Below are 27338 nucleotides of genomic sequence, written 5' to 3' on the forward strand. Positions count from 1 at the left end.
GAGGGGACAAATATCCAAACTGTATCACCTAGGAAGAACAGGGTTCCGATGAGGATTCGAGGAGAGGGCCATGATGCTGTACTGGCCCCAGATTTGTTTGTTCGCTACACAGCTGCTAAGGGAGCTTTTCTAGAAGGCCCCTCGGTGAGGAGTCCGGGTTAGCCCCCACTCCCCACTTCCAGGCTCGGCATATCACGGGGAGCTGTTGTTCATTAGGGCTAGAGTCACTCACAGGGTCATTCCTACAAGATCTATTTGTACGAGGTCTAGCTGTAGATTTTTGTCTCTATCATGTTCTGAGGGGTCTGTATTCCTGCATTCCCCAAACTCTCCCTTTTCACCCCAGTATGTCTGTAGGAGCAAGAAACCCAGCTTGTCCTCTTGAAAGGGGGAGGTTGTTATTACAACATGAAAATGGGTGGTCTTTATTCCTAATGCAGGACTAGATCACCAGAATGACAAAGTCTTAGGTGACCAGTCCCCAGTGTCCCCCAGAGGGTCCCCTCAACTAAGCAGGAAGTCTGACAGTTGTTTCTCTAGGACAGGCCCCAAGTTTTGTCCGTTTCCCAACACAGGCCTGAGTGGGAAATCTGCGGCAGACTCTTGATTTGGGTGAGGGAATTCTTTATTTATTGAGGATACCTTGGAGTGAACTGGTTCCCATGAGCAGGTTTTCCTACGCTCTAGATCTACTCGCGGCGATTTCTAAGCAGGAAAATCAGCACGGCAACAATTAGGCCAATCACAAATAAATCCCAGTATGGTCCAAGGATGTTGTCCAATTTCATCCATTTCCATCTCATTGTAAACTGTTGGCAAGAGACATCCTCTCAAAAAAAAAAAAAAAAAACCCAAGCCTCTCACTCCACTCAGAACCATCATCTCCCAAACCCACCACCGCCGATCCTCCCCCATTCATTCCCTGTCTGTCTCAGAAGACACAATCTTTGCTTGCTTACAGCTCTCACAGGAGGCTTAACTAGCACCTTTAGAATAACCTCAAAGATTTAAAAAATTTAACTTCTACTTTTTTCAAACTATAGCTCTTTGTGATACTGCTTGCCACCTGCCATCTGCCTACCAGTCTCAGATCTTGATGGCAAGAACTATGTTGTGAACAAGTATATATAGCACATGTCACTTTGCTTAAGGCGTTGAACATAGTACGTGCTGAAAAGAATATCTGCCGAATGAATTCATTGGTTGTACTACGAAATACAACACACACTCATAACAAGCAGAATTGCTCTGCGTGGTAAGTGTAAGACTTTGAATTCTACTTCTCAAAGGAAAACCAGTCCCCAAAAGACTCCACTGGTGGGTCTCATCACTTTGTCCCTAAGAGTTGCTCATTGGAGTTTTCAGAGATTCCAGACCTATTTGAGACAAACTTACATTAAAAAGCAGAATATCTCGGAGCATATGCACAGTTTCCAGTTTCATGAGGGCAAAGAACACAGGTATGTGAGCATCTGGACTTGTTTGAGCAGCCATGTCATATAATCTCCTGGCCAAGTGAATGTCCTGGAAATAGAATAGCCCATACTCATTAGGTGCAGATTCTTTAGGGGTAAGGAGAGAGAAACCATTGTTTGAAATATCATAGTTTATATTTTGTAGGCAAAGTCCCCCCACCCCAAAAGGTGTTCATGCCCTCTTATCTCTGGGAGCTTGAATATGTTATGTTATAAGGCAAAGGGGACTTTGAAAATGAAATTAAGGTTACAGACCTTAACATGGGGAGATTACCCCGGATTATCCAGGTGGACCCCATGTAATCATATGAACAGAGTTATCTCAGGGCTAAGGGCAGAAGAGAGAGAGATGAGGCAGGAGAAGTCGGAGAGATGCTAAGCATGAGAGGGACTCAAATTGCCATTGTTGGAGGGGATCACAAGGAAAGAATGAGAAGGAATTCGGACAACCAGCAAGGAAATGGGGACCTGGGTTCTACAACCTCAAGAAACTGAATTCAGCCAATGACCTGAATAAGTTTGGAAGTGGACTCTTCCCCAGAGCCTCTAGGAAAGAACACAACCTTGATTTTAGCCTTGGGAGACCCTACACAGGAGATGCGGTCAAGCCACCTGGGCTTTTGACCTACAGAAACTGTGAGATAATAAATTTGTGTTGATTTAAGCCACTCAATTTGTGGTAATTTGTTACGGCAGCCATCAAAAACTAACACAATCTCCACAAAGCTTTCTTGGATACCCCTGGTCCAGTTCCTAGTTGTGATTTCTACGAAAGGGGCAGAGAATACTAGACACGAATAGAACAGTTCCCTAAAATGAGTTAAAAAACCAATGGTGGCCGGGCGCGGTGGCTCACGCCTGTAATCCTAGCACTCTGGGAGGCCGAGGCGGGTGGATCGCTCAAGGTCAGGAGTTCAAGACCAGCCTGAGCAAGAGCGAGATCCCGTCTCTACTAAAAATAGAAAGAAATTATATGGACAACTAAAATATACATAGAAAAAATTAGCCGGGCATGGTGGCGCGTGCCTGTAGTCCCAGCTACTCGGGAGGCTGAGGCAGTAGGATCGCTTGAGCCCAGGAGTTTGAGGTTGCTGTGAGCTAAGGCTGACGCCATGGCACTCACTCTAGCCTGGGCAACAAAGTGAGACTCTGCCTCAAAAAAAAAAAAAAAAAAAAAACCAATGGTAAGAATCATTTAAAATTTCTAATTATCATCATAGTACATATCATATCTGAAGTTATAGAATTTGTTTATGCAATTTTCTGTCTCCAGGTTCTTGAAAACAAAGGATGTGGCCTATCTGTTCACCCTTGAATTCCCAGTGCTTAATAAAGTGCCTACTACATAGTAGGCCTTTGATATTACTTACAGGATAAATGAATAAGCTATGTTGGCTCTCATGCTGGAATTTGATTCCTCAAATGGCATTCTACTACATTTTCAGGAAATTTTTTTATTGTTAAATTATGCCCTGGCAAATAAAAATTTGTTTCTTTATATTTCACCTACTTATGCCTTGTTTTATTTGTTTGCTTTATTTTTTTCTTTGTGTGCCCAAACAGTAATGAAAAGGCAAAGTAGCATTGCTTTTAAAGGAAAATTGTCCGGGCCTGATTCCAGAACTGTATTTTGCTTGGGTGCCCACGGATAATTTTCAAAAGAAAGGGAAGAAGAGATTTTTCACAAACTGTGGTTCTCTAAATATCTCTTTGTCTTTCCTGCTCTGTCACCCAGGCTTTGATAGTTACGAGGTCTTCGCTTAAGGCCTTTGCTAAACCTATTTTTTGGTTCTTCTCTCTCAGGTGTCTCTGCTTATCATTCCTTAAATTTTTCCGAAGCTTTGTGGCCCGATAAATTGATTTGTTGGAGAAAGAGTAATGCTCTTGCTTAAAATACTCAAAATTCAGGAGATTGTATGGAACGAGTCTTCCTGGCAACAGAGAAAATAGATGTTGTAAAAACTCTATTTGTGTCTCTAATTCCAACAAATTCGGTGGGTGTTCATTGGAAAACACTCTGCGGATTATAATGGCTGTGTCAGCCACACCCGTGAAAGGCATATTGACTTGAACCCGAGATGCAGGAAAAGGCAGACTTCGTCAATATCTCAGGCATCCATTCTTATTTGAGGCAGCCAATATTTATTAGTTTATCTCTTGAAGTACAAGCACTACAATTCAGTCACTTAGTTTATAATAAAAAAATAGCAAGAAGTGGGATGAGCTCACCCCTTGCCCGGGAGACCTCACAATTTGCAGTGGGAAGGAGTGGGACATGAAAGTCTTTCTTTAAAATTCCCAGAGAAAGAAATCGCTGAATGTTCTGGCTATTAGGGCAACTCATATAAAAGCAACTAATAGATGAAAAAAGACTCCTCATTCTTTGACCCTATTTAGTAAAAAATCCAAATCAGGCAAACAAAAAATTCCTCCCCACAGTGTTTTGATGAAGGCCAGGATTCATTAAATGAGAAGTCCATTGCATACCTAATCCACTTAGATTTAAATTCTCTGTGGTACATTTGAGTTTATTTTGTTTTAAATTTAGTGACTTAGGAGGTTATATAAACCTATCTGCAGACTCTTGTTAAATAATATGTTTTTAACTAAATGTCAGGTGAATACTGCCTAGTATTCAGATGTTCAAAATAGCTTCTTTTAATTCAAAGGTACAAAATTCTCCTGTAATAAAGTAGCTGGTTTGTGAAAATTGTTCCATTTCCCTACACAGGAGTTTTCCAGTTCCGAATCTTTGGGTGTCATCAAAAATTTCTTATCCTGAGACAGAACATGGGAATGGGAAGGTAGTTTTTGAATAATTTGTTCTTGTTTTCTTATTATAAATATACCATATGTTAATTAGAGGAAATTTTGGAAATATAGAACTGAATAAATTTTTAAGAAGCCACCCACAATCCCACTGAATGAGGATAGTTACTGATAATATTTTATACACATTTCCCAGTATTTTTATATATATTCATATGTAGGTACTTTTAATTTAGGAATTTTTTACTCTGCATAATATTTTGTCTTCTGCTTTCTCAACCTAACAATATATTTCAAACAATATATGTCATGTCCTAATGTATTCCTCTAGTCTTTAATGTTTTGTAATGGTTGGGTAGTATATTATAATAATGGCTAATACTTACTAAATACTTACCAAGTACCAGTCACCACTGTCATTTAATGATCAGGACAATTCTATAGGACAAGTGATATTATTAACTCCATTTTTAAAAGGAAAATACTGAGACATAGAGTGTCACCCAAATTTATATGAACTTATAAGTGACAGAACTGGGATTCAAATCCAAATTGTCTGTTTCTAGTATGCTCATGTAATTACCAGGCCATAAGATACATGGTGGAACACCATACCACTGCACAATAATACAAATAACATGTCTTCTATTTTGGAGCATTTTGGCTGTGTGTAGAGTTGCTTTTTTTTTTTTTCAGTAACAAAACTATGCACACACAAAATATTGTTTTGTATATCTCTGATTATTTCTCTAGGTGATAGATGTTTATTTCCTGAAATGTTATGACCATTTCTAAGTAGTGTCTGGAAGTTCTGTCATGCCATATTTCTAAGAGGGCCATTTTAAATATTAAATATATAACTTTAACTTATCCTTTCTAGAAAATAATTCTATTCTGTGTTTAAAGCTTCAGCTATAACACTCCATAGGTGGTCAGACCAGACAAATTGGAAAAGAAACATCATTGCACCATAATTACTTTTACTTTTGACAGGTCTATTTATAATTTATTTGGTGGATGTGGTTTTGTTTTCTCTGCAGGATCCAAAAATATGTGTTATCTCATAGGTCTAAATATATACGTTTGAAACTCTTCTCCAAAGGATAATTTCCCCCTACTGTTTGCCTTACTTTAGGATAGCTTTCTTTTTCTTCCATTTGAAAAGGTTATCATATGTTTCTCATACTCCGCTCTACAAAAACATTTTGAACAAAATCTGAAAGCCCTGATTTCCCCACCTGAACTAATTGTTCCTTCTTTAACATGATTATAGTACTTTATCTTTAATTCTTTTTAGGGGTGTGTTTCCATGTATTTGCACGCCATTTTGGGCTTTAACTACAGCTATGAACATGTCTCTTTCGTGGTGGACTGTGAGCTCCTTGAAGGCTGTCTTGTTCTTCTCGTATCCTCAGAGCCAAGTACAGGGCTTCCTGACACAGAACAGGCACTTTATAAATATTCAAATGAATAAGTCAATGAATGAAAAGCAGAGTACAGTACCACTGTAGTTGAGAAGTAGGTATCTTTTACATCTGGATGTTCCTTAAAGGATTCATAGAGGAGATGGCATTGAAGCTGTTCTTTGAAAAATGGGCTGGTCTTTAATGGGCAAAAATGTAGGAGAAGATCATTCTAGCAAAAAGGCAGGAAGGTTCAGTTCAAGGTCTTTGAGGGGAAGGAGTATGTAGCCTACACTATACATGGGGGGAAAGTAGTATATAAAACCATTGTTATCAAGATAGCTTAGGTCAAGGAGGGTTTTGAATGCAAAGTAAAAGTCTGGACTTCATTAGGTAATAAAAAGTAAATAAGATTCTTGATACTTATTTGCTTGTTTGTGTTTTTGGTGGTTTTTTTTTTTTAGAGAGGAGAGTAGGATGGAGTGGGTAACAACATCAGAGTTATATTTTATCAAAAATAAACTGGTAGTGCCTTTTAAATGGATTATGTATTAATTAAGATAATGCTAACATCTGTAACCCCCAAATTTCAATGGGTTAACATAATAGAAGTTTATTTCTCCCTTATTCAACATTCCAATGTGGGTGTTACTGGTTGGTGGTGAATTTTCTTCATGTGGTAATTGCTGGACCGAAGCTTTTACAGTCTCCTCCAGCCTCTGCTGCATTCGATCAATGGAAGGGAAAGAGACTAGGGAGCAGTTCCATCCACTTCTTAGCTGCCTCAGCCCAGAGATAGATGAAGCACTTCACTTTTCCCGCCAAGCCAAGAGCTATCACATGGATGCAAAGGGAGCTGGGAAGTGTAGTCTCTGACTAGGCAGGCACATCCCCCAAAACCCCTCACTGTGGACTGAAGATTGCAAATCTTTGGTGGACAGAGCCACCTCTGCCACAGGTTTGAAGGAAGAACACTAGAATAGAAGATGCCTTTACAACATGCCAAGTGAGCAGAAATTCAGACCTGAACCAGGTATGGACAGAAGGAATGGCCAGGAGGGGATGGGCAACAGGCTTTGTTCATGGTTAAATTTCTGAAGTATTTACAAATCAAGTGCAAATTGAAAAAGTTTCATAACAACTTGTGGGATGAGTGCTTATACTTTTAAACTAATTCCAGTCCTCTCCCAATGCTTCCCCAGGTGTTAGTTGGTGTTCCCAGACAGTGCTGCAGTCCGTCCTGGCCCCACAGTTTAATCCAAGGAGCTCATTGGCTAAGACGCTTCCCAGAGAAGCTATTAGGATAACTCACCTACATCACCCTAGCCCCAACTTCCTTTCTTAAAAACAGATGATAACAATGACCCATATTTTTACATTGATTTACCAAGAATTGATTTATAACTCACTTTCTTCCTCAGAGATCTTAAATGCAGAGTTTATAAAACATGATTTCCCCCCAACCTTCTTTGATTCCCAGAGAAACCCTGATAATGATATTATAACTCATCTTTCTCACCAGTTTCCATGAAAATTAACTAAGAAAGAGGATTGTGAAGTGCCTTGCTGAAGAAATGCTTAATTACTTGATATTTCAAGCGCTGGCGAGGCTTAGTCTCCTAACTGCTCTGCTTTTATTGGAACAAGCTTTGAGCTTTTAATTATCAGGATATTCATTTTAAGAATTAGAAAAAGTGATATCTCCTTGTTAATTTGATTATGAGATGGCAAGATTAGTAAACTTTGCCACTGAATACTAGGTTATTATTTTCCTAATTGCTAAACAAAAGAAACTAATAAAAACAAAGAGCAATGATCCCTCATTAACTAAATCTAAAATTCTCATATCCAGGTCTGAGGCTAAAAGCAGCCCCCGTTTCTTTTTAAACGTAGAGAATTTCTGTAGGAAAAAAATACACCTGTGACTGAGAGAGACTGATCAAATGAACTACCCATGATACAACAGAAACCCTAGCAGAAAAGAACAGAAAAGTGGGCAAAGAGAAACTTCAGAGTGTTTTTCTAAACGTACGTAATGTATGTCTTGACAGCTACTATTTGACTTTATAAAGAAAGTGCTGACAGTGGTGACTCCAAAGCGGAAATCGAAGGCCAGCTGGGCACTGACAGCCTGTGTCCTGAGAGGATGCTCCTTCCCGCCCTCAGGGACTCAAGGCAAAAATGGCCTCATTGTGGTGAGGATATGCGGTCAGAGGGACCAAGTCCTTCTGGAATCACACAGAGTGGGAGAGCTAACTTGAATTTAACACATGGAGTGGGGTCACTTTTATCCTTTCCATAGACAATGCTCTCTCTCCATGTTATGTTTTGCGCAGGGAATGAATAAAAGCTTTAATCTTATTGAAGCCTTACTTAGCAGTGGCTCAAATTCCCTTCTGATCTAAATGACAGTCATTCCACACACTGTTTGACTACAAAGCCCTTTCACAAAGGCGCATTCATTTTATCCTCAAAGGCTGGGGCAGGGCAGGTATTATTAGTTCTGTTTTACTGACTTGAATGATGGGTGGGGAGCTGGGGGTGGTCAAATAACAGCCCAAGAACCATCTAATTTAGCTATTCAATCCAGCCCCATTCTCCCCCAAATTTCACAAACACGGGCAGCTTGCACTTGGTAGGAATGGGGAAAACGGACTGGATTCGGATTTGACATTCTTTCCACTGCTTAGGCTGCCTTGGCTAATGAAAAATGATCAGCCAAAAGGCAGGCTGCAGGAGAGGACAGGACAGCAGGGATCTGCACGCTGAATAAGGAGCCCTTAGCTGCCGTGTGCACCATTAGCAGTTCTCAAATAGGAAATTCCCCACCAATGATTCTCAATTACTAGCACAACTGGAAGAAAGAAGAGAGCATAAAAGCCGATAATTTCCACATTATTTGGCTTTAGAAATGCAGCCAGGAATATAAACAGATAAACACTGAGGAGAAACACATGCTTGAGCACTAAGAATGACTTCTTGTAGGGAATACTCTTGCACCCCAAAACAGGGGGTCAGACAGGCGTGGATTCAAATTCTGACTCCACCACTGATGAGCTCTGCAAGCTGGGCCAAATGACTTAAATTCTCTGCGCTGCAGCCCCCTGATGCCTACACTGAGGACAATTATAGGGACTATCTCATTGAGTGGTTGTGTGATTTCAATGACAGAGTACACATAACACACTCAGCCTGGCCGTTACTATCATTATTGATATTGAATGCACTATATCACTCTGTCAGACCCTGATGCCATCTTCTGCCTTAATGACACTCACTGTCTAAGAGATTTACTCGATACTGCCGTGTGGTGCTAGCTCTCTTTCCAAGTGAATATGCCTCATTCCTCAAATCAAGTGCAGTCTCGGGAGGATGGAGATACATACTCTTGGGCCTTTCCGAAGTGCCCAGCACTGTGTCATGTACACAGTGGGTGCTCCATAAGACATTTCTGGATTAATGCCACCTTGGTATCCAGCTGTGGTCTCACTCCACTTTCTCCTCCTTTCTCTGCTGAGAGCTTGAAAGCCAGTGGAAATTTTAATGGAAAAAGTACTAAAGGTGGAGGAGAAAGGAGGTAGGGCCCCCAAGAAAAAGTATGTGCTGGAAACAGCAGGAACTTATGAATCAAATTGGCCTAGACCAGATATCTTCTACTCATTAGTTATGTCCTTGGCATAAATGGAGAAAATAATATCTGTCTTACAGGGTAAGTAATATGTGTTGGCACAGGGGAGAGACTCAGTAAATGTTAAGTATTTTCCTTTCTTCTTCTACATTGATAACATCAATGAAATTCAAAACATTTATAAATTTTCTCTTCTCACCCAGCTGTCATTCTTAAGTTTGAATTATTACCAATGCAATTACCTTTGCAATACCCAAGCCGTGCTCATACATGTAGGCCAGATTGAACATGGCTTGTGCACTGTGGTATTTGTCGGCTGCGATGCTGTAATGTGTGGCTGCTGTTTGATAGTCTTTCTTGGTCCCGTAGCCGTAGTAGTGGTAATCTCCAATTTTTACTCTAGCAAACGCATTGCCTGATAGAAACATTAGAAAAAGAAGAATCGTAACTCAAACGATTCATGTGTACCTCCCAGGAAGTCAACCTAATGATCTTGTTTCAGTCCTTTAAAAATACATATACATATAAATATATATACCTGAATACCCGAATATCAAAAAAGAAAAAAGACACTCAAATCATGATTAGATATACTTTATGAAATACAAAATATAATGCTCAATGCTAGCTGTTTTCCTTATAGGGTAACACCCAGGGTATTGTCCAAGTGTTCTTAAAGAACAAAAAATTATAAATTTTCCCCTTTAAATTCAATTTCTTGAAAGTAGGTCAACTCTTGGGAAACTGGAGCCTGTCCCTCCTGTCCTCAGACTTCACTCCTGAAGCTCTACTCTCCTGCATCACCAGTTTTGTCCTCTTTCCCAGATCAATCCCATCAGCCAAACACGCTCTGGTATTGTCTATGAACAAAAATAAACCCTCTCTTTATCCTGCGGTGTCTCCTTCTAGCTCATGCCCCATTTCTCTGTTCCGCTTTACACTCACCCTTTTCAAAAGTGTGTTCTACACTCGCTGTCTCCAAAGCTTCACCTCCCACAGACTCTTCGACCTACTCCAACCTGGATTCTGCCCCTCCTCCTTGGAACTGATGCTTTGAAGGTGGTGGGTGACCTCCAGATCCACTGGCCATATCTCTGCTCTCACCTTCTCCAGCCTCTGAGCAGCACTGGAGTCATGGCACCCATCTGCCCAAGCACTTTCCTCTCTCGGCATTGATGGTGCTGCATTCTCTTGATTTCCCTCCTACCTCACAGCCTCTTGTTTTCAAACTCTTGCCTGACCTCTCATCTACCCACTTTCTAAATGTTGGAATGTCAAGGGCTTGTTTCGAACTCCTTTTTTATCTTTCTTCTTTCCCTTCTTTTCTCTCCTCTCCTCCACACCTCTCTCCATCACTCTGCTCTATCTCAACTCTTTCTCCAGGTGACCTCGTCTAGTTCCACGGTTATCTTTGTGTTAACTACATCTGAATTTATATCTTCAGTCCTGTCTCTCCCTGAGGCCCGGATCCTCATAATTGCCTTCTTTATTTCTCTACTTGAATTGCAAACTTCAAATATCCAATAGAGATTTCCTAACACCTTACACTCCTCCCTCCAAACTAAATAATCAGTTTCTTCCCTTGTCTCAGTACTAGAGCCACCATTGTCCAGGCCGTAAAGCTAGGGGAAGTATATCTAGGTCTTCTTTTTCCCTCACCTTCATTATCAAGTTCATCAGCAAGTCCTGTTGATTTTATAATACCTCTTAAACATGCTTATCTCTTGATATCTCCTCCACTACCTATTCAAGCCAAGAAACTACAGTAGCCTTCGAACTGTTCTTTTCACTTTTCAATCCATTCTCTGCATAACAGCCAGGGTGGTCTTTTTAAAACATGAAATCAAATCATGTTATTCCCCTGTGTCAAATCCCCGCATGGCTTTACTTTGCGTTTGGGGTAACATCCAGACTCCTTGCCGGACCTACAGGTCACGCCTAACCTGCCTTCTGCCTTCCTGACTAACCCTATCACATATCACTTTCTCACTCTGCTCTGGACGCCTGGCCTTATTACTCTTTCAACAAGCCAAGCTCATTCCTGCCTCAGGATCCCCTCACAAGGTCCATGAATTAGGATCCTCAAGTCCCTTTGCCTGGAGGGTTCGGAATTCCTCCAACACTTCACATGGCTGGTTTCTATCATTCGGGTCCGAGCACAAATGCCCCTTCCCTCCTAGAGGCCTTTCTCTGAGCACCTTGTCTAAAGAACCCCACAACCCCTACCTCAGTGGTTAACTATCTCATCTCCATGTTTTATTTCCTTACAGCATACATCACTGTTATCTTATTTGCTTACAAGTTTATTTCCTCACTAGTTTATTTCCTCTCTTCCCCATGAGGGCAGGGACTCCATGAGGACAAGTATTAATACTTCGACGTTCTTTTTATTTAATTTATTTTTATTTCAGGATATTATGAGGGTACAAACATTTTGGTTCCATTTTATGTCTTTGCCTCACTCAAGCGAGGATTAGAGGCATGCCCTTCCCCTCTACAATGCTCACTGCGTCCATTAGTTGTGAGTTTACCCCTGACCCCCTAATCCCTGGAGAATATTACTACCGTGTGAGCACCATAGTGTTGGTCAGTTAGTGCCAGTTTGATGGCGAGCACCTGTGGAGCCTATTCTTCCATTCTTGTGATACCTCACTACTTTGAAGCTCTTAATTACTGATATAGTCCCAGAACCTAGAATGGTGCTTGATAAATAATTATGAAATGAATGGATAAACATGACAGAAAACTTTTTAGAAAATGCTTTCCCCAGATATTAAGTAATTTCAGTTATTACTTTCTAACAAACATGGATATGTCAAGTAGAAAAAAGTCATGTGATTTTTTGAGATATGAGTTTTTTAAAGGCCACATACGGATGAACTGTAAGGATCTCCTTGGGGTCCTTGTTTCCATTCCTTGGGAGAATGTTGATTGAAAAGACAAGGGAACACTCATCTAGGACATCCATCACACTGAGGCCAGCCCTTTCAGCATAGTTTGGCTTACTTGGAAATACCCCATGTGGTATGATCTGAGGTGTATCATTTTTTTTTTTTTTTTTGAGACAGAGTCTCACTCTGTTGCCCAGGCTAGAGTGAGTGCCGTGGCGTCAGCCTAGCTCACAGCAACCTCAAACTCCTGAGCTCAAGCGATCCTCCTGTCTCAGCCTCCCGAGTAGCTGGGACTATAGGCATGCACCACCATGCCCGGCTAATTTTTTCTATATATATTTTTAGCTGTCCATATAATTTCTTTCTATTTTTAGTAGAGATGGGGTCTCGCTCTTGCTCAGGCTGGTCTCGAACTCCTGAGCTCAAACAATCCGCCCACCTCGGCCTCCCAGAGTGCTAGGATTACAGGCGCGAGCCACCGCGCCCGGCCTGAGGTGTATCATTAAGTGATACAGAACTCCCTCCAAAATTTCCTCCCCATTTGGCCTAGAGCAGTGCCTAACATCCTTTGGCATTTATTACTTTGAGTACTGAAGTTCTTTTAGTCTTCTAGAATGTTCTATTAAAATATAGACACTTCTAAGAGATGTGATACCATGAGCCATCGTTAGCTCAGTAGAATTAACATTATAAAATTCTCAAGCTGACAAAAGACATTAGTTATCAAGGTTTGCTTCCCAGATGCCTCAAAATGGACAGGTAACTGGGAGCAAAGCCTTTTGAGAATGGTGCCCACAAAAGAACCCTGAAGCGAAACTTACTTCATCTCTAATTTTGCCCAAAGCTGCCCTCCTTTGACCCCTGAGGTTCCTTCTGGGCCATAACCCAGAGGAATACGACAATTCTGTGCCCTTTCAAGCTTTACAGGTTGTAAGCAGGGTCCCCGAAGTCTCTGGGAGTGGAAGGCTGGTTCTCGGGAGGATGCAGCTCCACTCTAATGAGGGGACTGACTGGGACATGTGGCGATTCTGACAGCCTCCTGTGGGGATCGCCTGACAGTGGAGGGATTTCCACATCAATTTCACAGTCACAGGGTGGTGACTGAGTCCAGATGGCCCAGCACTGCATGGTTCGTCACACGCAGTGACTGCTAAAAGAAGCATGGCCAGTGACTAATTGGAAAATTTCATTATTAGATTTCCTCACCCCAAGTGAGCCACTCAGCAGCCTTATCTTCAGGGACACTTATGCCTGACCTCTCTTGTGACACATAATTATTTTTAGCCACCTGACTTTTTTTTTAAATTGGGGGATTCAGTTTAATATTAATGTATCCTTGTTTGCAATGTTTCCTTTCCTTGGTGCAACTTCCATACCATTGCCTGGCTCGGAATAAACTTGTATTTGTTGCAATTAAGCTGATTTGCTGTGGCTGAGAGATTGCTGCTGTTGTTTCCCGCTCTAAATATGGTCTTTATTGTTTTGTTGCATTTTAGAAAACACAGACTTTTATAGGGAATTTCTCACTAAAGCAGCATTGATGGCTTGCTGCTGTGTTACCAGCTCAGCTGGATCCGAGCAGGCACCGCTGTGACTTTTTTCTCTGCCTCATTTTAGTGTCAGCTGAGAATCATTTACTATCCTGTTCACTTCCTGTGAAAAGGGATGATTTGGCTTTAGCATAAGATGATTTTAAGAAACCTAATTGGAAGCAAAATTGCTCATATTGCAAGAGAGTTCCTCACACATCCAAATGCCAATTGTGACAGCTTTGCAGTATCTCTTTGCTTTTAATAATGTAATTTTAGTGGGAAAAATAGGAAGAGACATAGCAATGCAAATGCCACTTGCCAATGCTTTTCCCACCACTGATATTTTATGTTCTTTATTCATGCGATACTGTTAAGCAGGACATGGGAACTCCAGGAAAGGGGAGAGGATCCTGCCATTTATCTCTGGTTTTTGTTTTGTTTTGATTCTTACATGCTAATGGTTATAGTAAAGGTCTGAAGTTTGTGGTAGTCACTAATGTAATATCTTAAAAAAAGAAATCAGAGGAGTCTGAGATACATAAGTAATTTTGCCTATAAGCTCATTGAGACATAAGTCACATCTCTGATTAGTTCAGTCAGTAACTCAGCAAACAAGTGACTGAAGCCAGACGGAGAAAACCGGTTTCTTGAGTAAAATTGTCATGTTTCAAAGAACTGTTCTGATGCCATGGAGACAGAGCTATAAAAAAATTCCTATGGTTCACTGAACTACAGGGACCTTGATAGTAATGAAGAAAATAAATTCCTGGAAATGACCTCTAACCGTAGACTGACCCTCACATCAGTATAGTTCGAAATGCCACCTACCTGATATTCTGTACCTTTCTGCCTACGTACCCAAGAACACAGCTGAAGCAAATCAGATGAGTAATAGCAGACAGGGACCAGATACGTGCTTATTTTTAATCTAGGTTCTATACCTTGAATGGCAGCCCGATTCCATAGGAGAAGTGCCATTGGATACATCTTCTCTTTTTCAAGAATTTTAGCCTTTTCTAAAAAAAGGAGACATTCCATTAGGAAGGCTTAAAATGCCTCCGTAGTAAAGTCTTATATGCATATGTATGATTGGGGAATTGCAGAGAATTTTAACGTATCTTACTAGATTCCAAAATGAATGCTGAATTGCTTTGAGCTACTTCATACCCCATTTCTGCAAGCAGTGCATACTGAATAAGAGAAGAATCTATATCACCGTCCTTATAGGCAAAGTAAGCTGTCAGGAATTTCTCAGCCCAGTGGCCTAGTTCACAGACACCTTTATATAGCTGTAGATGGAAGAGAAATCAAGCAGACTAGTTAGCCGATATACTTCATCCCAAGCAAATGATAACTGAAATTAGTCTTCAGCTTCTGGCAAGGATTTTAGGTCTAAAGAATGGCTTTTACAAATTATTTAAGGTGAAGGGTTAATACCTCTTATAGGCACAAAAATTACAAATATATATATATAGTCTTGAGCAAAACTTCCTCAGGCTTATCTTAAATTTGTATAATAAACTTTCCTAACTTGGAGACTATTTGGCAGACCAAGAATGTATTCACTTTGGTTTTTTTGTTTTTTTTGTTTTTTTTTTTTTTGGTGGTGGTGGTTTATTAAAGGGCCTTTCCGGGCACTGCTGCTTAATGAGGTAAGTTGTAAGGCCACTACTGATGTGGAAAGAAGAGAAAGAAGGGAAGGCGGTGCCGGAGGGTGTAGGTGACATAACCACGAGGGAGGTGTGCAGAGCTCTAGGGGGACAAATGTCAACTTAGCTGAATAGCCCTTATGTAACCAAAAGAGGTTGGCCATACATAATTCATTAGGAAGTTGGCAAAGGAGCAAATCTAAAGATAGATTATTAGCTGGCAGCTTTTGAAATGAGTTTCAGAGGGACCAGATTGCAACATGGAGGTATTTATACTGGTGCAGCGGATGTGTTTAATAAATCAATGAAGGGCATTAAGGTCCTAAAAGCATTCTTTTGAAAAGTACATCACTGGCTCAGGCTGAAAGAATCCACTTTCTCAGTTGTCATCCAAATCATCAAAAACCTAAGGACTCTGCTTTCTGGGAAGAAGTGGGCCACATTTTCTAGGCTAAATCAAGCCTTTCATTTCCCAAGTAGCAACTCCCAATCCCAGTGCCAAATTGCCCTGGTGATTTGATTGAAGGCTGCAACGGAGCTCCTTAACTGAATTTTGAGATGAGCTCTGAACTTCATAAAAAGCCAAATGTAAGAGAGGGGAGGGATCATTTCTCTTTCTCTCTTTCCCAACCTGAGTTACATCACCGCTTTTCCTCTCTGACAAATGTCAGCGTTCACATTGTCAACTGAAAGAAAAGAGGTAATAGCTATAAAATCAAAGGCACCAACAACTTAAGGACAGTGTCATCTCTTCTGTGTGATAAATGAAAAAAGTACTTTAAAAACAGCCCAGTCCTTACCTCCACGGCAGTTCTGCATGATCTTAACACACCTGTTCCTGTCGCATACATCTCGGCCAGATAATAAATGGCGAGGGGCTGCCCGCTCTGAGATGCCAAGTAAAAATATTTGAAGGCAAGTTTATAATCCTTCCATACTCCAGAGCCAGCTGAAAATTAAAATTGTTTTGAGGCACCCCTTATTTATTTATTTTTTTACCTTATAATCTATGGATATATTGGTGATGCCTCTTATTTTAAATAGGATGGGAAAAGCCAACCAAAAGTCAAGCTGCTCTATTTGGGGGCAGGGAGAACATTCAGTTTGCTTGTAAGAATGAATATAGAAATTTATGTTCTTTACCAATTCAGAAATAACCGAGGAAGAAGGGCTGTTCAGTCTCACGAAAATATCTCCTCAATATGGCACAACTAGAGTTAATGAAAAGGAGATCAAGTGGTGATCTCTGAGGACAAGAAGCTCCACCATGGTGCATCTTGCCATCTTTGTCATCCTTCTGCACGAGAATACAGGTATAGTTTCTCCCAGACACAACTATGGAGTATGGTGCAGCCAAATCCCAGCTCCAGGAATCCCAGGTCTCATCCAACTCATGCTTGGAGCAAGGAGAGGGCAGAGAACCAGCAGACTCCCACAGCTGGGATTCTTGTCCTGGTTCTCCCATTACTTCTTTTGTGAGTTGGACACATCTAGGTTCTTCATTTGCAGGAGGAGAAGGCTTTCCCTAGATGGTCCTTACTTTCCCTTCCAGCTCTAACACTGCATGGCCTTTAGAGGCAGTGCCATGTAGCTAGCAAATAAGAGCAAAAGCTCTGGAGGCAGAGCAATTGAGTTTGAATTCCAGCTCCACTGACTGTGTTCAGATTTCCCAGTATTTTTCTTGGCTACTCCCTCTCTCAGTCCCAACAGAGGTTATTATAAACCTTTTTGGCTTTCCGAGACCTCCTGCCCCAGCTACTCTACCTTTGCTCTCATAAGGCAACTTTGTACCTACTAGATCATGGAGGAAAACTTCACATTGTCTTTCCTCACTTGCCTCTCTCCTCATCCCCCCCATATTTACATCTTTACCATCCTTTCTTCCCTTCCTCCAGTTCTTTGAGAGGAAGAAATCTTGCCTGTCTATCAAGGCTAACAATGCCTCCACCTCCCTGGGCTCAACCACATCTTAATACCACCAACTTTTTCCAGAATCTCTTTTCATCAATTATAACTATGTTCATGTCTGTCACCATGTTAAAAACGACTCCCTCTTGGTTCTTGGTCCCTCTCATACTGCAATTCCATCTTTGAAGAGCACACTGCTTGCAAGAATATTTTTACTTATCTGCTTCCTCACTTTCATTCATGCCCTAACCCATTGTCACCTGGCTTCCAGCCCAACCAGTCCAATGACTTCCCCAACATTCTCCATATTGTTAAGTCTCCCAGGTACTCAGTTCTTTCTTACTTTTTTTTTTTAACCAGGCTTTTCACTGCATTTCACAGGAATGCTCATTCATTTACTCTTTCTTGAGCGTTCTAGTGTATGGGCTCCCTTAAGATCTTTTTTTTTTTTTCCTATTTCTCTGACCATGGCTTTTCATTCTTCTTGGTGACCAGTATTCCCCTGCCTATTCTTTCAATACAGCATGGAGAATCACCAGATTTCTGATCACAGCCCACTGCTCCTTCCTCTTACACTCTCTCATTTCCCTTTGCAACCTCAACTACTCTGAACTAACACCTGTATGTTGATGCCTCTCAAATCTTTCTCACCAAGTTTGAGTTTTCTTGTGAGTTTCATACTTCCTTCTGGGTATGTGCATTGGACATCACAAGCACCTCAAACTTAACCTTGTCAAAGGTGAGCTTGCTGACTCTGTGCCTCCCTGACCCTGCCCCCAAATGGTGTCCTTTTTAGGTCTTTTTCAAATTCTTCAAACTGCTGCCTGAATGTTCTGTCTAAACCACTCGCATTCACCCTTTGATTTTTGTTATAAAATGAGCAGACTTAATAATATGCATGTCATTCTAAATAAAGCAGCCATATTCATAGCACTTACAGTAGTACATGAAGCCTAACTGGAACTGTGCATTGGGCCACCCTTTCTCTGCAGCTTTCTGAAAGTATTTAAGTGCTTCAGAATAATTCTGCAAGATAATTACATGCTATTACTCAAAGGTATATGTATAACTCCATGGTAACAATTGCCTTGCCCTTTTTAAAAAGAGTATAGACAGTGCCTTATGTGATTTAAGCTAATTAAAATAGTATCAGAAATGTTATACATTTTTATTTCATTATTAGATCCTATCAGGAAATAATTATCTCACTTTCACCATAATTATGTCTTTTTCTACATTAACAGTAGGTTTTGTTAGATATTGGGGGAAGGTCACTCAAAAGACAGAGGTTAAAATTAGAAGATAAATTTCTCTATCAATAAAATCCTCAGAGGATAGATAATTTCTAAGGTTATTTAGAATCTGCGATTCTGAGATATAATTAGGAATGCTATTCTTGTCACAAGCTTGTTCTTCTGTGTCTCTTTGGCAAAGGTTTCACTAGATTATTTTATTCTCTATTATCTGATATAATAGTTTGGCAAACCAGATAATAGAGATTATTCCTTTCAATTAATGAATGACCATGAATTTTACCCTATAAATTGCTGGAAACATGGAAAAGATAATGAAATTATTTAACTTACCATGGGAACTCCTTTTCCATAAAAGTAAAGAAGACCAAGCCCATGAAGACCAATTGCATTGCCCTAAAAGAGTTTTAAGAATCCAAGTAAAGTCCCAGAAAAATTCATGATAAGGAAAATTACTACAAAATCATTCAAGATATTTGAAATGCACCCAGTAAGAGATTAATTGAGGCAGGTTAACCAGGCAGATGGCAGGTTATTTTGACCCTCTCTAGTCTCTTCTTTTACACCTTCATAATCCCCTTTGACTACAAAAGAGAAGAGGGAAATGAAGTTAAATCTTTCCCCCATTCTTTCATTCAGCACTTTAGGACTTGCTTTGTGTATGATTCCATAAGTGGTACCAGGCAGAGACAGAAGGTAAGAGGTAAAAGGTGACTAAACCATGAGCCCTGCCTTGGAGAGTTCGCAGGCTAGTGGGCTATAAGCCCTATCAAAGGGCCAGGTCAACCTCTTAAAGTCATGTCAAATGTGCTAAGTCCTAAAGTAGAAATAGATTCAGAGTGTTGTGGACACTGAGAAGAGGGACACTCTACTGCCTGGTTGAGGCTAGGAACTGAAGGGGATTGAGTTGTTGGGGGTGGTGACATTTGGTTTTGAAGGATGTGTAGGAGTTTTCTAGAAGAGGGAAGTTTACTCAGACACTTGTTACCTACTTTGGTCAAAGGAGGTTGACACAAATGGCCAAATAACATTTTAGAGACTCTGTGTATTTCAATCCAGCCACTAAAGACAGTGAAGTATTATTGGCATATGTTTCTTTAGTCCAATTCCACTGCTTATAACATCACCCATGTTTTCTTTTCTACTTGATGCTAAATTAATTACCATTTATTTTTCTGATTAATATTCTGAATACTCCAAGGAAGGGAGTATTTAGCACATTTAGTATTCAGCACATGTTCAAATATATTGATATTTAGCAGATCAAGCCTGGATGAAAGGTAAATCTTAAAAGTACCTCCCCCAGCTAGAAAACTGCTTTTTCTTTCCATCTCCCATCATGCTTTTCACCCTCTAGCGACTAAGTAAGGATCCACGGTTGACCACTTGGCTTGTGTTCAGCAGATCTGTAGGTTTGCTTTACAGGTTTATAGTATTTCCTCAGGAACTTAAGTTCTGATAGATCTCTAGATTTCTTCTTACTACCTGGATTTAGTTATTGGGGATGCAGCCAGAGAGCCCCTGAGTGACACAGGAGCAGCTCAGAGTCCAGAGTGCTCACCATTACACAGGGAACCATCATAGCTCGTAAATAGAGAAGGCATACTTCAAAAACTGTTTCAGGACTCCAATCTTGAGCCTATGCCTATCAAAGGACCCGCTATTGTAAGAGTTCTTAAGGACAGTCCACCCGTATGTAAAACCAGTGGCATAACTCTGCTTTCTTCTTCCGTCTTCTCTCCTGACCACATCTACCTTTGGTTCTAGGCTCCTTGGGTTACTCTGCTCTCTGGGAGCGGTAGTAAGGCTCAGTGTGATGATGTGGCAAAGTCTAGTGAGTGTCTTCTTGTTTACATGTTGAGAAACGTGGAAGGGAATGAAAATGAGAGGAGACAAGGAAGAAGGAAGACAGGAAGGAGAAAAGTTAGAATAGTGGGGAGAAATTACTTCCTTCCTCTAAGGGAGTCCCACCAACTGTTTAAGGCCCAGAGTGTCTATTTAGAACTTTCAGGTCAGGAGTGGCCAACTCAGATGCTTCCAGGAGCTACGCAGGTGATGTGAGAAGTGCAACGAGCCAGGTGATGGAGAGAGCTGTGGGGATGGAGGCAAACGGAGAGTGCCTGCCCTGTCTGAAGGCAGCAGCAGCTCCTCCGCTACTCCAGCCTGCGGTTGCCCTGTGGAGTGGTAGCTCCATATGGTCAGCTCGTGCCATTTTCCAGGAAAAGCTGGATGTCCAGAGTTTGATGAAGTTTACTGATATTTAAAACACTTTCTGGGCTCCCCAAAACATACGTGTAGCCAGTACTCCAGAGTATACAACTTCTACTTTGGGTTTATTGCTCTTGCTTAGGTTAAATAATGTGAACCTAGGGAACAGATGGCCATTTATTTGACAAATATTTAATAAACCTGTGCTATGGACGAGAACACTTGTCCTCCTCTAGTTGAGGATGTGGCCTTCAGACAGTAGGGAGAAGCCACAAGGTAGAACGCAGTAAAATCCCAGCAGTGAGAGTGAATTCCGGGCAAGGTCAGAAGAGGGAAGAGATTATATGAGCCAAGGGGTGTGGGCGGCTTTGTGGAGGGAGAGAGGCTTGGACTCTGCTCTGGGGGATGAGTGGGACTTAGAATGGGGGATTCTGGGGTGGAGGGTGCGTATGACAAAAGTATGGGGATGGGGATGGGCCTGATGTCCTCAGAGGTGTGAGAGAACCAGAGGAACGTGGCCCAATATGGGCTCAATGTCACTCAGGGTAACTGTCCTTGGTTCTAAGTAAATAAGACAAAAGAGGTTGTAAAAGCTGTGGCTCTGTGTCCTGCCATTGATATAACTTAAAAACAAATTTAAAAAGCAATGTTTACAAAAAAGTAGTAAGAGTATGAGTGAGAAATCTAACAAATTGCTCAGGCAACGATCAAGAAGTATGTGGCCATGTCCACCTAATGCCATTTAGAATAATCGCCTTAAATACCATTTCAGATTTCCTTTGTAAAGGAAGCTACCTCAGATTTAGAACACAAGAGGCCCAGATCACTGCTGGTTCCACAGCCCTGAATAGCCTGGGAGCTGAGTTAATTTATAAACCCATCTTCTTGGCACTATTCCTCTGGGCTGACAAATCAGCGTTATTTGCCAGATTATAAGAGATCTCCCTTGTCGCCTCTTTTTCAGCCTGCTCTTCTTTGTCATCCTAATCTAATGGTACTCCAGATAACTGCCTTGCTGAGCAACAATTTCATACAAATTACAAGGCAGAGGAGTACTAGCCTTCTCAGTAATTTACACCACAATAGCAACAGCTCGAGGTGCTAGTCATTTATAAATAGGCTCCTAAAGCAGCATGTGGGCTTTAAAAAACTGAGAGCAGTTGAAAATATTCCCCGATTTGAGCACATCTTTATTGCCAGTGTTGCAGTATGAAATTGTAAGACAACAAAATGCTTCCTACTGTGCAGGCAGAGAAAGTTTATCAAGGCCATTTGCCAACATTGGGCCGATGGGTGTTAGGATGAGGACGGTCTTCATGCATTAAAAGGATTCCGAGGAATCTATTAAGTCTTATCTGACAGATATTAACCTCACTAAGCCAAGGAACAAAGGCAAAGACTTCGACAGCACGAAGCATATTAAACCATATCTGTATTCCTGCATGGATCCAATCCATTCTGTCTGGGATATGCTTTGGAGTTCATTCTATATAATACACTTACTATGGGGCAGGCCCTGCTTTAGGTACTTTACAATATGAGGCACAAATGTATTAACTCCTTAAATCTTGACAACAACAATACCAGGCAAATATTCTTATATTCCCATTTTATAGACAGGGAAATTGAGGCTCAGAGTGTTTAAGTAAATTGCCCATGGTCACACAGATAGCAAGTTGCAGGGCTGGCATTTAAGCCAGGCATTCTGTCTCTAGAACCATGTTCTCAGTCACCTTGTCCTGGCTGCCTCCCTGCCAACCTCCTGCTTGGGTCAGGGGGAGCCCTGGCCTTTGGGTAAGATCTGACTGGAGAAAAGTGAACATTTCTTGGATGTCTTTGCCTTGAACTTGCTGCTGTTATCGATTGAGTTTTTCCTTCCTCTGTCCTTATCTCTTTCATTTCCTGTTCCTAAGCTAGATAGCCTCATCTATTGCACAGAAGCAGGGAAAGCTGAGCTTCTGTCTGGCCTCCTGCTGGCCCCTGCTAGGGTAGCACACGTTACTGCCGTTTTCATTTACCAAGAAGATGAGCTGTATCTTCCCCCAGTCCCACCCCATATTTTATTTTCAACCACATTGTACTTCTCCAGGACACAGAAGTCCTTGCAGGCTCCTTGTCTGGGCTTGGGACTTCAGCGCCAGTCTACATGCGATTGTTTTTATGTGTTTACAGCGATGGGTTGAGGACATACCTTATTGGCTGCCATGGAAAAGTATTTGAAGGCAGTAGTGTTATTTTGCGGTGCGGCAGCATTCCCCTCTAAATACATCTAGGGGAAAAACATGAAGAGGGGATGTAAAAAAACAAAGGCATTTGAAGGTGATGCAAATGTTTTAAAACTAAATAGAGGTAGTGGTCGTAAACATTGTGAATGTAGTAAATGCCACCGAATTGTACACTTACAGTTAATTTTATGTTATTTGAATTTTACCTCGATTTAAAACAAAAGGAAAAACCAAGAATATAATCTACTACATACATTCTGGAGGGACGCTGCAAAGGTCCTGGCAAAGGAATGGAGCCTACTTGTGTTTCCTCGTGTCTCTTGCATCTACATTTACTGTATGTAGCACTTCCGGAAGCAGGGCACTTGTCCCCATGGTTACTAATGCAAATAGGCTGCGGGGAGCCTAGGGCAGCACTCAGGGGAGTGAGTGGCCTTTGAAGGAGAGAGAAGAACATGCCTCTCTGGGGGAACCCTCACAAGGCTGCTCGGCAGGCTTTGGAAAGCTCCTGGCAGAGGTGGCATGAGCAGGACTCTGGTCAGCCTGGAGCTGATTCTCATTCCAGGGGTGGAGGAAAGAAGCACCTGATTGGGCCGAGGCCAGTACCGGTGTCAGATGCCCAACCAGCCCGGATCTCCTGTTACATGTTGGGGGGATGCTCACAGGCTCATAGATACACTCAGGGGAGGACCTCTGGGCCAGGTGTACTTCTTTTTTTTTTTTTTTTTAGACTGAGTCTCGCTCTGTCGCCCTGGCTAAAGTGCTGTGAAGTCATCATAGCTCACAGCAACTTCAAACTCCTGGGCTCAAGCAATTCTCCTGCCTCAGCCTCCTGAGTAGCTGGTACCATAGGCACGTGCCACCGCTCCTGGCTAATTTTTCTATTTTTTTGTAGAGACTGGGCCTCACTCTTGCTCAGGCTGATCTCGAACTCCTGACCTTAAGTGATCCTCCCGCCTTGGCCTCCCAGAGTGCTAGGACTACTGGTGTGAGCCACCGCACCTGGCCCCAGGTGTACTTCTGAGGCTGTTTCTGATGTCCCAGATAAAGGCTGCTATTGAATGGGGCTTCTTCCCAAACTGTCACCTCAAGAACACTACCCTCAGGTTGCAGCCGAATGCCCCCCTCAGCTGCTTCCATGAAAGAGGCCTGAGTCCTGTCCCCCTACAATTAGCTGGCACCACCAATTTATTAAGTTTTTAAGAAATGAAAAATTCTGATGGACATGAAGCATGTACCTTTCCTATAAATGCCATGGCATTTGCACTCCCGGCCTTTGCTGCCTTTAAGAAGTAGTATAATGCTTTCTGGAGAGAAAAGAGAACGGTATTATTGCCAGTCACAAATAAATCCTACAAAATGGCTTTTTGAACTAAACTTTATTTCATTCAATATGCATCAAAAATATCTACAAAATGCCTACTTTGTTCAAGGCACTATTCCAAGTGCTATTTTAAACATAAACCTGAAGAGTGGGAGGATGTCTCTCTCTCTCTCTCACTCTCTCTCTCTATATATGTACAGATATAAAACATAATTTTAGAATGTGAGGACTTGCTTCTCACATTTGGAAAGACACGGGCATGTGGCCTTGTGGGGAGAGCCAAATACCAGCTATAGAGCTAAATAGTCCATTATTTTGAAAAAGTAGGCTTCTGTGTTGACACTGTGTGCTTATTTTAAAAGACAGTTTGTACTATGGTTGGCAGAATCGGATACGCAGCATCCTAATGTTTATAGGCAGAGTAAGACCAGACACACCTGGCTGCCTGCTGCGACCATGTCTTCATGCAGAGGTGAGCTTCAAGGCAATTCCTTCTAAATCAAATCTAAGGAGTCTGGCAAAGCCTCTGATCTCGTCTGGGTCATAACATTAAATGAAGCACTCCGTCTAGAACACACAAGGACTGACTTTGTCCCTTGCTGCCACATTCCCTAGGCCTCCTCCTGACCTTTTAAAAAGTCTCCTCAGAAACCACATGGAGTCATAAAAGAAATCAGCCCCAGGGGGGAGTGAGACATGAAGGCACTCTTCAAAGTGTCTCATTAGGATACAACACTTCTGCTCTTTAAAAAGTCTCGACTGGGTTGATATTCAAGGATCTGCTCCTTCCCAAAGAGAAGAGAATGTTTAGGGAGGAAATATGGGTAGTTATTTTATATGGAAATTTGCGCTATGAATATTGCCAACTTATTTGAGAACCACACTCTCATTACTGAAGTTGATCTGCTTTGTGGACAGAAGTACAAATGCCACCATTGCTGGCCATCATCGCATCATGCATCCAGCCAGCCATCAGTTTCTTCCAATCTTCACTTACCCTTTCAGTAACTCAAGTGAAGCCTGCTGTATATTTAATGTATTATAGGTGATTCATAAATGAAAAAAACACGGTCCCTATATTTGCTCCCCAAAAATGGTGCTGAGAAGGAATATGTGTAAAGAGCAATAAGATAGTAGGTGACAGGTGGGGTAAAAGGAACACCAAAAAGAATTAGAAGGGTATAGAATAAAAGACATTATGCCCAGTTCTCTAATAAGGGTCTTACAAACTTTTTCTTACCTAATCTTCACAATAGCACCATAAGGTATTATTAACATCTGGCCCTATTTAGTGGTACTCAGAGTCATGCAGCCAAGACTGGACTCTTCCTATAAGCAGCCTGAAGCCAGTTCCCATGCACTTGGCACTCTGCCTCCACGGGGTAAAGAGGACAGAATGATAGAGGCCTCATGGAATGTGGCGATGAGTCACCAGTACACAGGTGAGGGGAATAACACGAGCAAGGGGATGGGCATGGGAATGTCCAAGGTGTGTTCAGAAAGTAGTAATTCCTTCAGTATGGCTGAAATCGAATATCCAGAAGCTAAGACTTGCAAAAATGAGATGGGCCCATTATTATAAACAGTCTTGAATACCAGGCTGAAGACTGATTTTCCTTGGTAGAAATAGAAGCCATTGGAGATTTATGAGCCTTAGGGAGGCCTGAAGATAAAATGTCGGGAATAAAGTGTCAGTTGGATAGGAGAAAGTTATAGCAATGTGTGATTTACCAAATCAGAAAACATTAATATCAAAAATAAAAGTATTTCTCTACTGAGAAAAAGTGTATCTCTACTGAGCCAAGACCCAAATATGTCCCTAGGTAACTGTAATTTATGCAAATCACGTCGTTTCCCGGCTTTGGTTTCCTCATTCAGATTCTCCTCCTCTGTGTTCTCAGGGCACCCCGTCCCCTGCTTTTTGTGACATTCATCCCTTGATCTCATTATCTGCTTATTTTGTCTCCTCCAATAGTGAATCCTCTGAACTTAGCATAGTGTCTGCCGCATGTTAGGCACTCAGGAAACATTTCAGGAATGAATGAGTGAATAAACCTCTAAAACAAGGGGGGTGGACTTTAATCTTTATGGACCCTTCTGGCTCCAGAATTATGATTTTATGAAATCATTTTCAATGTCCAGTTTAGTCATTTGGCCCTTAAATATCTCACAATAGAGAGTTCTGAAAAAAGTTTCATTCTGGGAAAATAGATTGAACTTTTAAAAGAAAATCATCTATTCCCCAGAAGCAAATAAAACTCCTGGAGTTTTACTCATCCTTCAATATAATGATCCCATAAGGACCAAAAGGAACTGAGACTCTCTGTCACACACCACTCCCCTGTCATGGCTTACTTGACATTTCAATTCTCTTTTTTTTTTCTTTTTAAATTTACCTTAATGCTATTGCTTCCATTGCATAAACATTTATTAAGCACCATGCTAAATACCTTGATGGATGCATATGAGCTAATCTGAGTTCTTGCTCTCAGAGTTAAGACCAAGTATCCATCCATCCATCCATCTTTCAAGTATATACTAAGCACCTGTCATCATATTTCACTGATTCTAAGATGTACATACCCCCCTACCCCATTTTAATCAGGACAATTCTTACCATAAATGGCATTATTATAATTTATATTGGCAGTTTTTTCTTTCTCAGTAGAACATAAAATAATGCTACATCTTATAACTGATGGTGTCTTAGGATGAAATATAGTATGTCTCAGGCACTATCCTAGGTGAAGTTTTATTATTTGAGCCCATATCTCTCTTTTTTAAAAAAATGAGCATGATTTTTCACTAGCTATAAGAAAATCTTTAGTTTAATCAGTTTGTAACATTTCCCCTAAAATGAAATGCCAAGAAAATGTATTATTCTAAAAACATTATGAACACTTCTCTTATCCCAGGCTCTGTAGATCATCCTGAGAAAAGATGATATTAGCTCTTTTCTTTCTAATGGGTGGCAGTGTAGACAAAGCAGTTGCCCTTACAAATTTGATATTAGTCCTCTGCCAGGTCTAATTTAATTATGCTTTATCCACTTTAATAATATGCACCCAAATAC

General features: G+C 41.2%; 1 protein-coding gene across 2 annotated transcripts in view; it reads right to left on the reverse strand.

Annotated features, from left to right (window-relative positions):
• Positions 1-452: 452 nt before the first annotated feature.
• SEL1L2 (SEL1L2 adaptor subunit of SYVN1 ubiquitin ligase) overlaps positions 453-27338 on the reverse strand; it is a 99568-nt gene continuing 72682 nt past the window's right edge. The window contains exons 11-20 of one of the 2 annotated variants that reach the window (XM_069496117.1): positions 24180-24248; positions 22908-22985; positions 18842-18904; positions 18194-18281; positions 16148-16296; positions 14822-14987; positions 14640-14714; positions 9518-9690; positions 1396-1524; positions 453-809 (exon numbers count right to left, since the gene is read on the reverse strand). In XM_069496117.1, the coding sequence (XP_069352218.1) occupies positions 690-809; positions 1396-1524; positions 9518-9690; positions 14640-14714; positions 14822-14987; positions 16148-16296; positions 18194-18281; positions 18842-18904; positions 22908-22985; positions 24180-24248 (1110 nt within the window). In that variant the 3' untranslated portion in view covers positions 453-689. The remainder of the gene's footprint in view (positions 810-1395; positions 1525-9517; positions 9691-14639; positions 14715-14821; positions 14988-16147; positions 16297-18193; positions 18282-18841; positions 18905-22907; positions 22986-24179; positions 24249-27338) is intronic. The other variant, XM_069496118.1, reaches the window with a different exon arrangement.

Source organism: Eulemur rufifrons, chromosome 20, assembly GCF_041146395.1.
Source record: "Eulemur rufifrons isolate Redbay chromosome 20, OSU_ERuf_1, whole genome shotgun sequence".
NCBI lineage: Eukaryota > Metazoa > Chordata > Mammalia > Primates > Lemuridae > Eulemur > Eulemur rufifrons.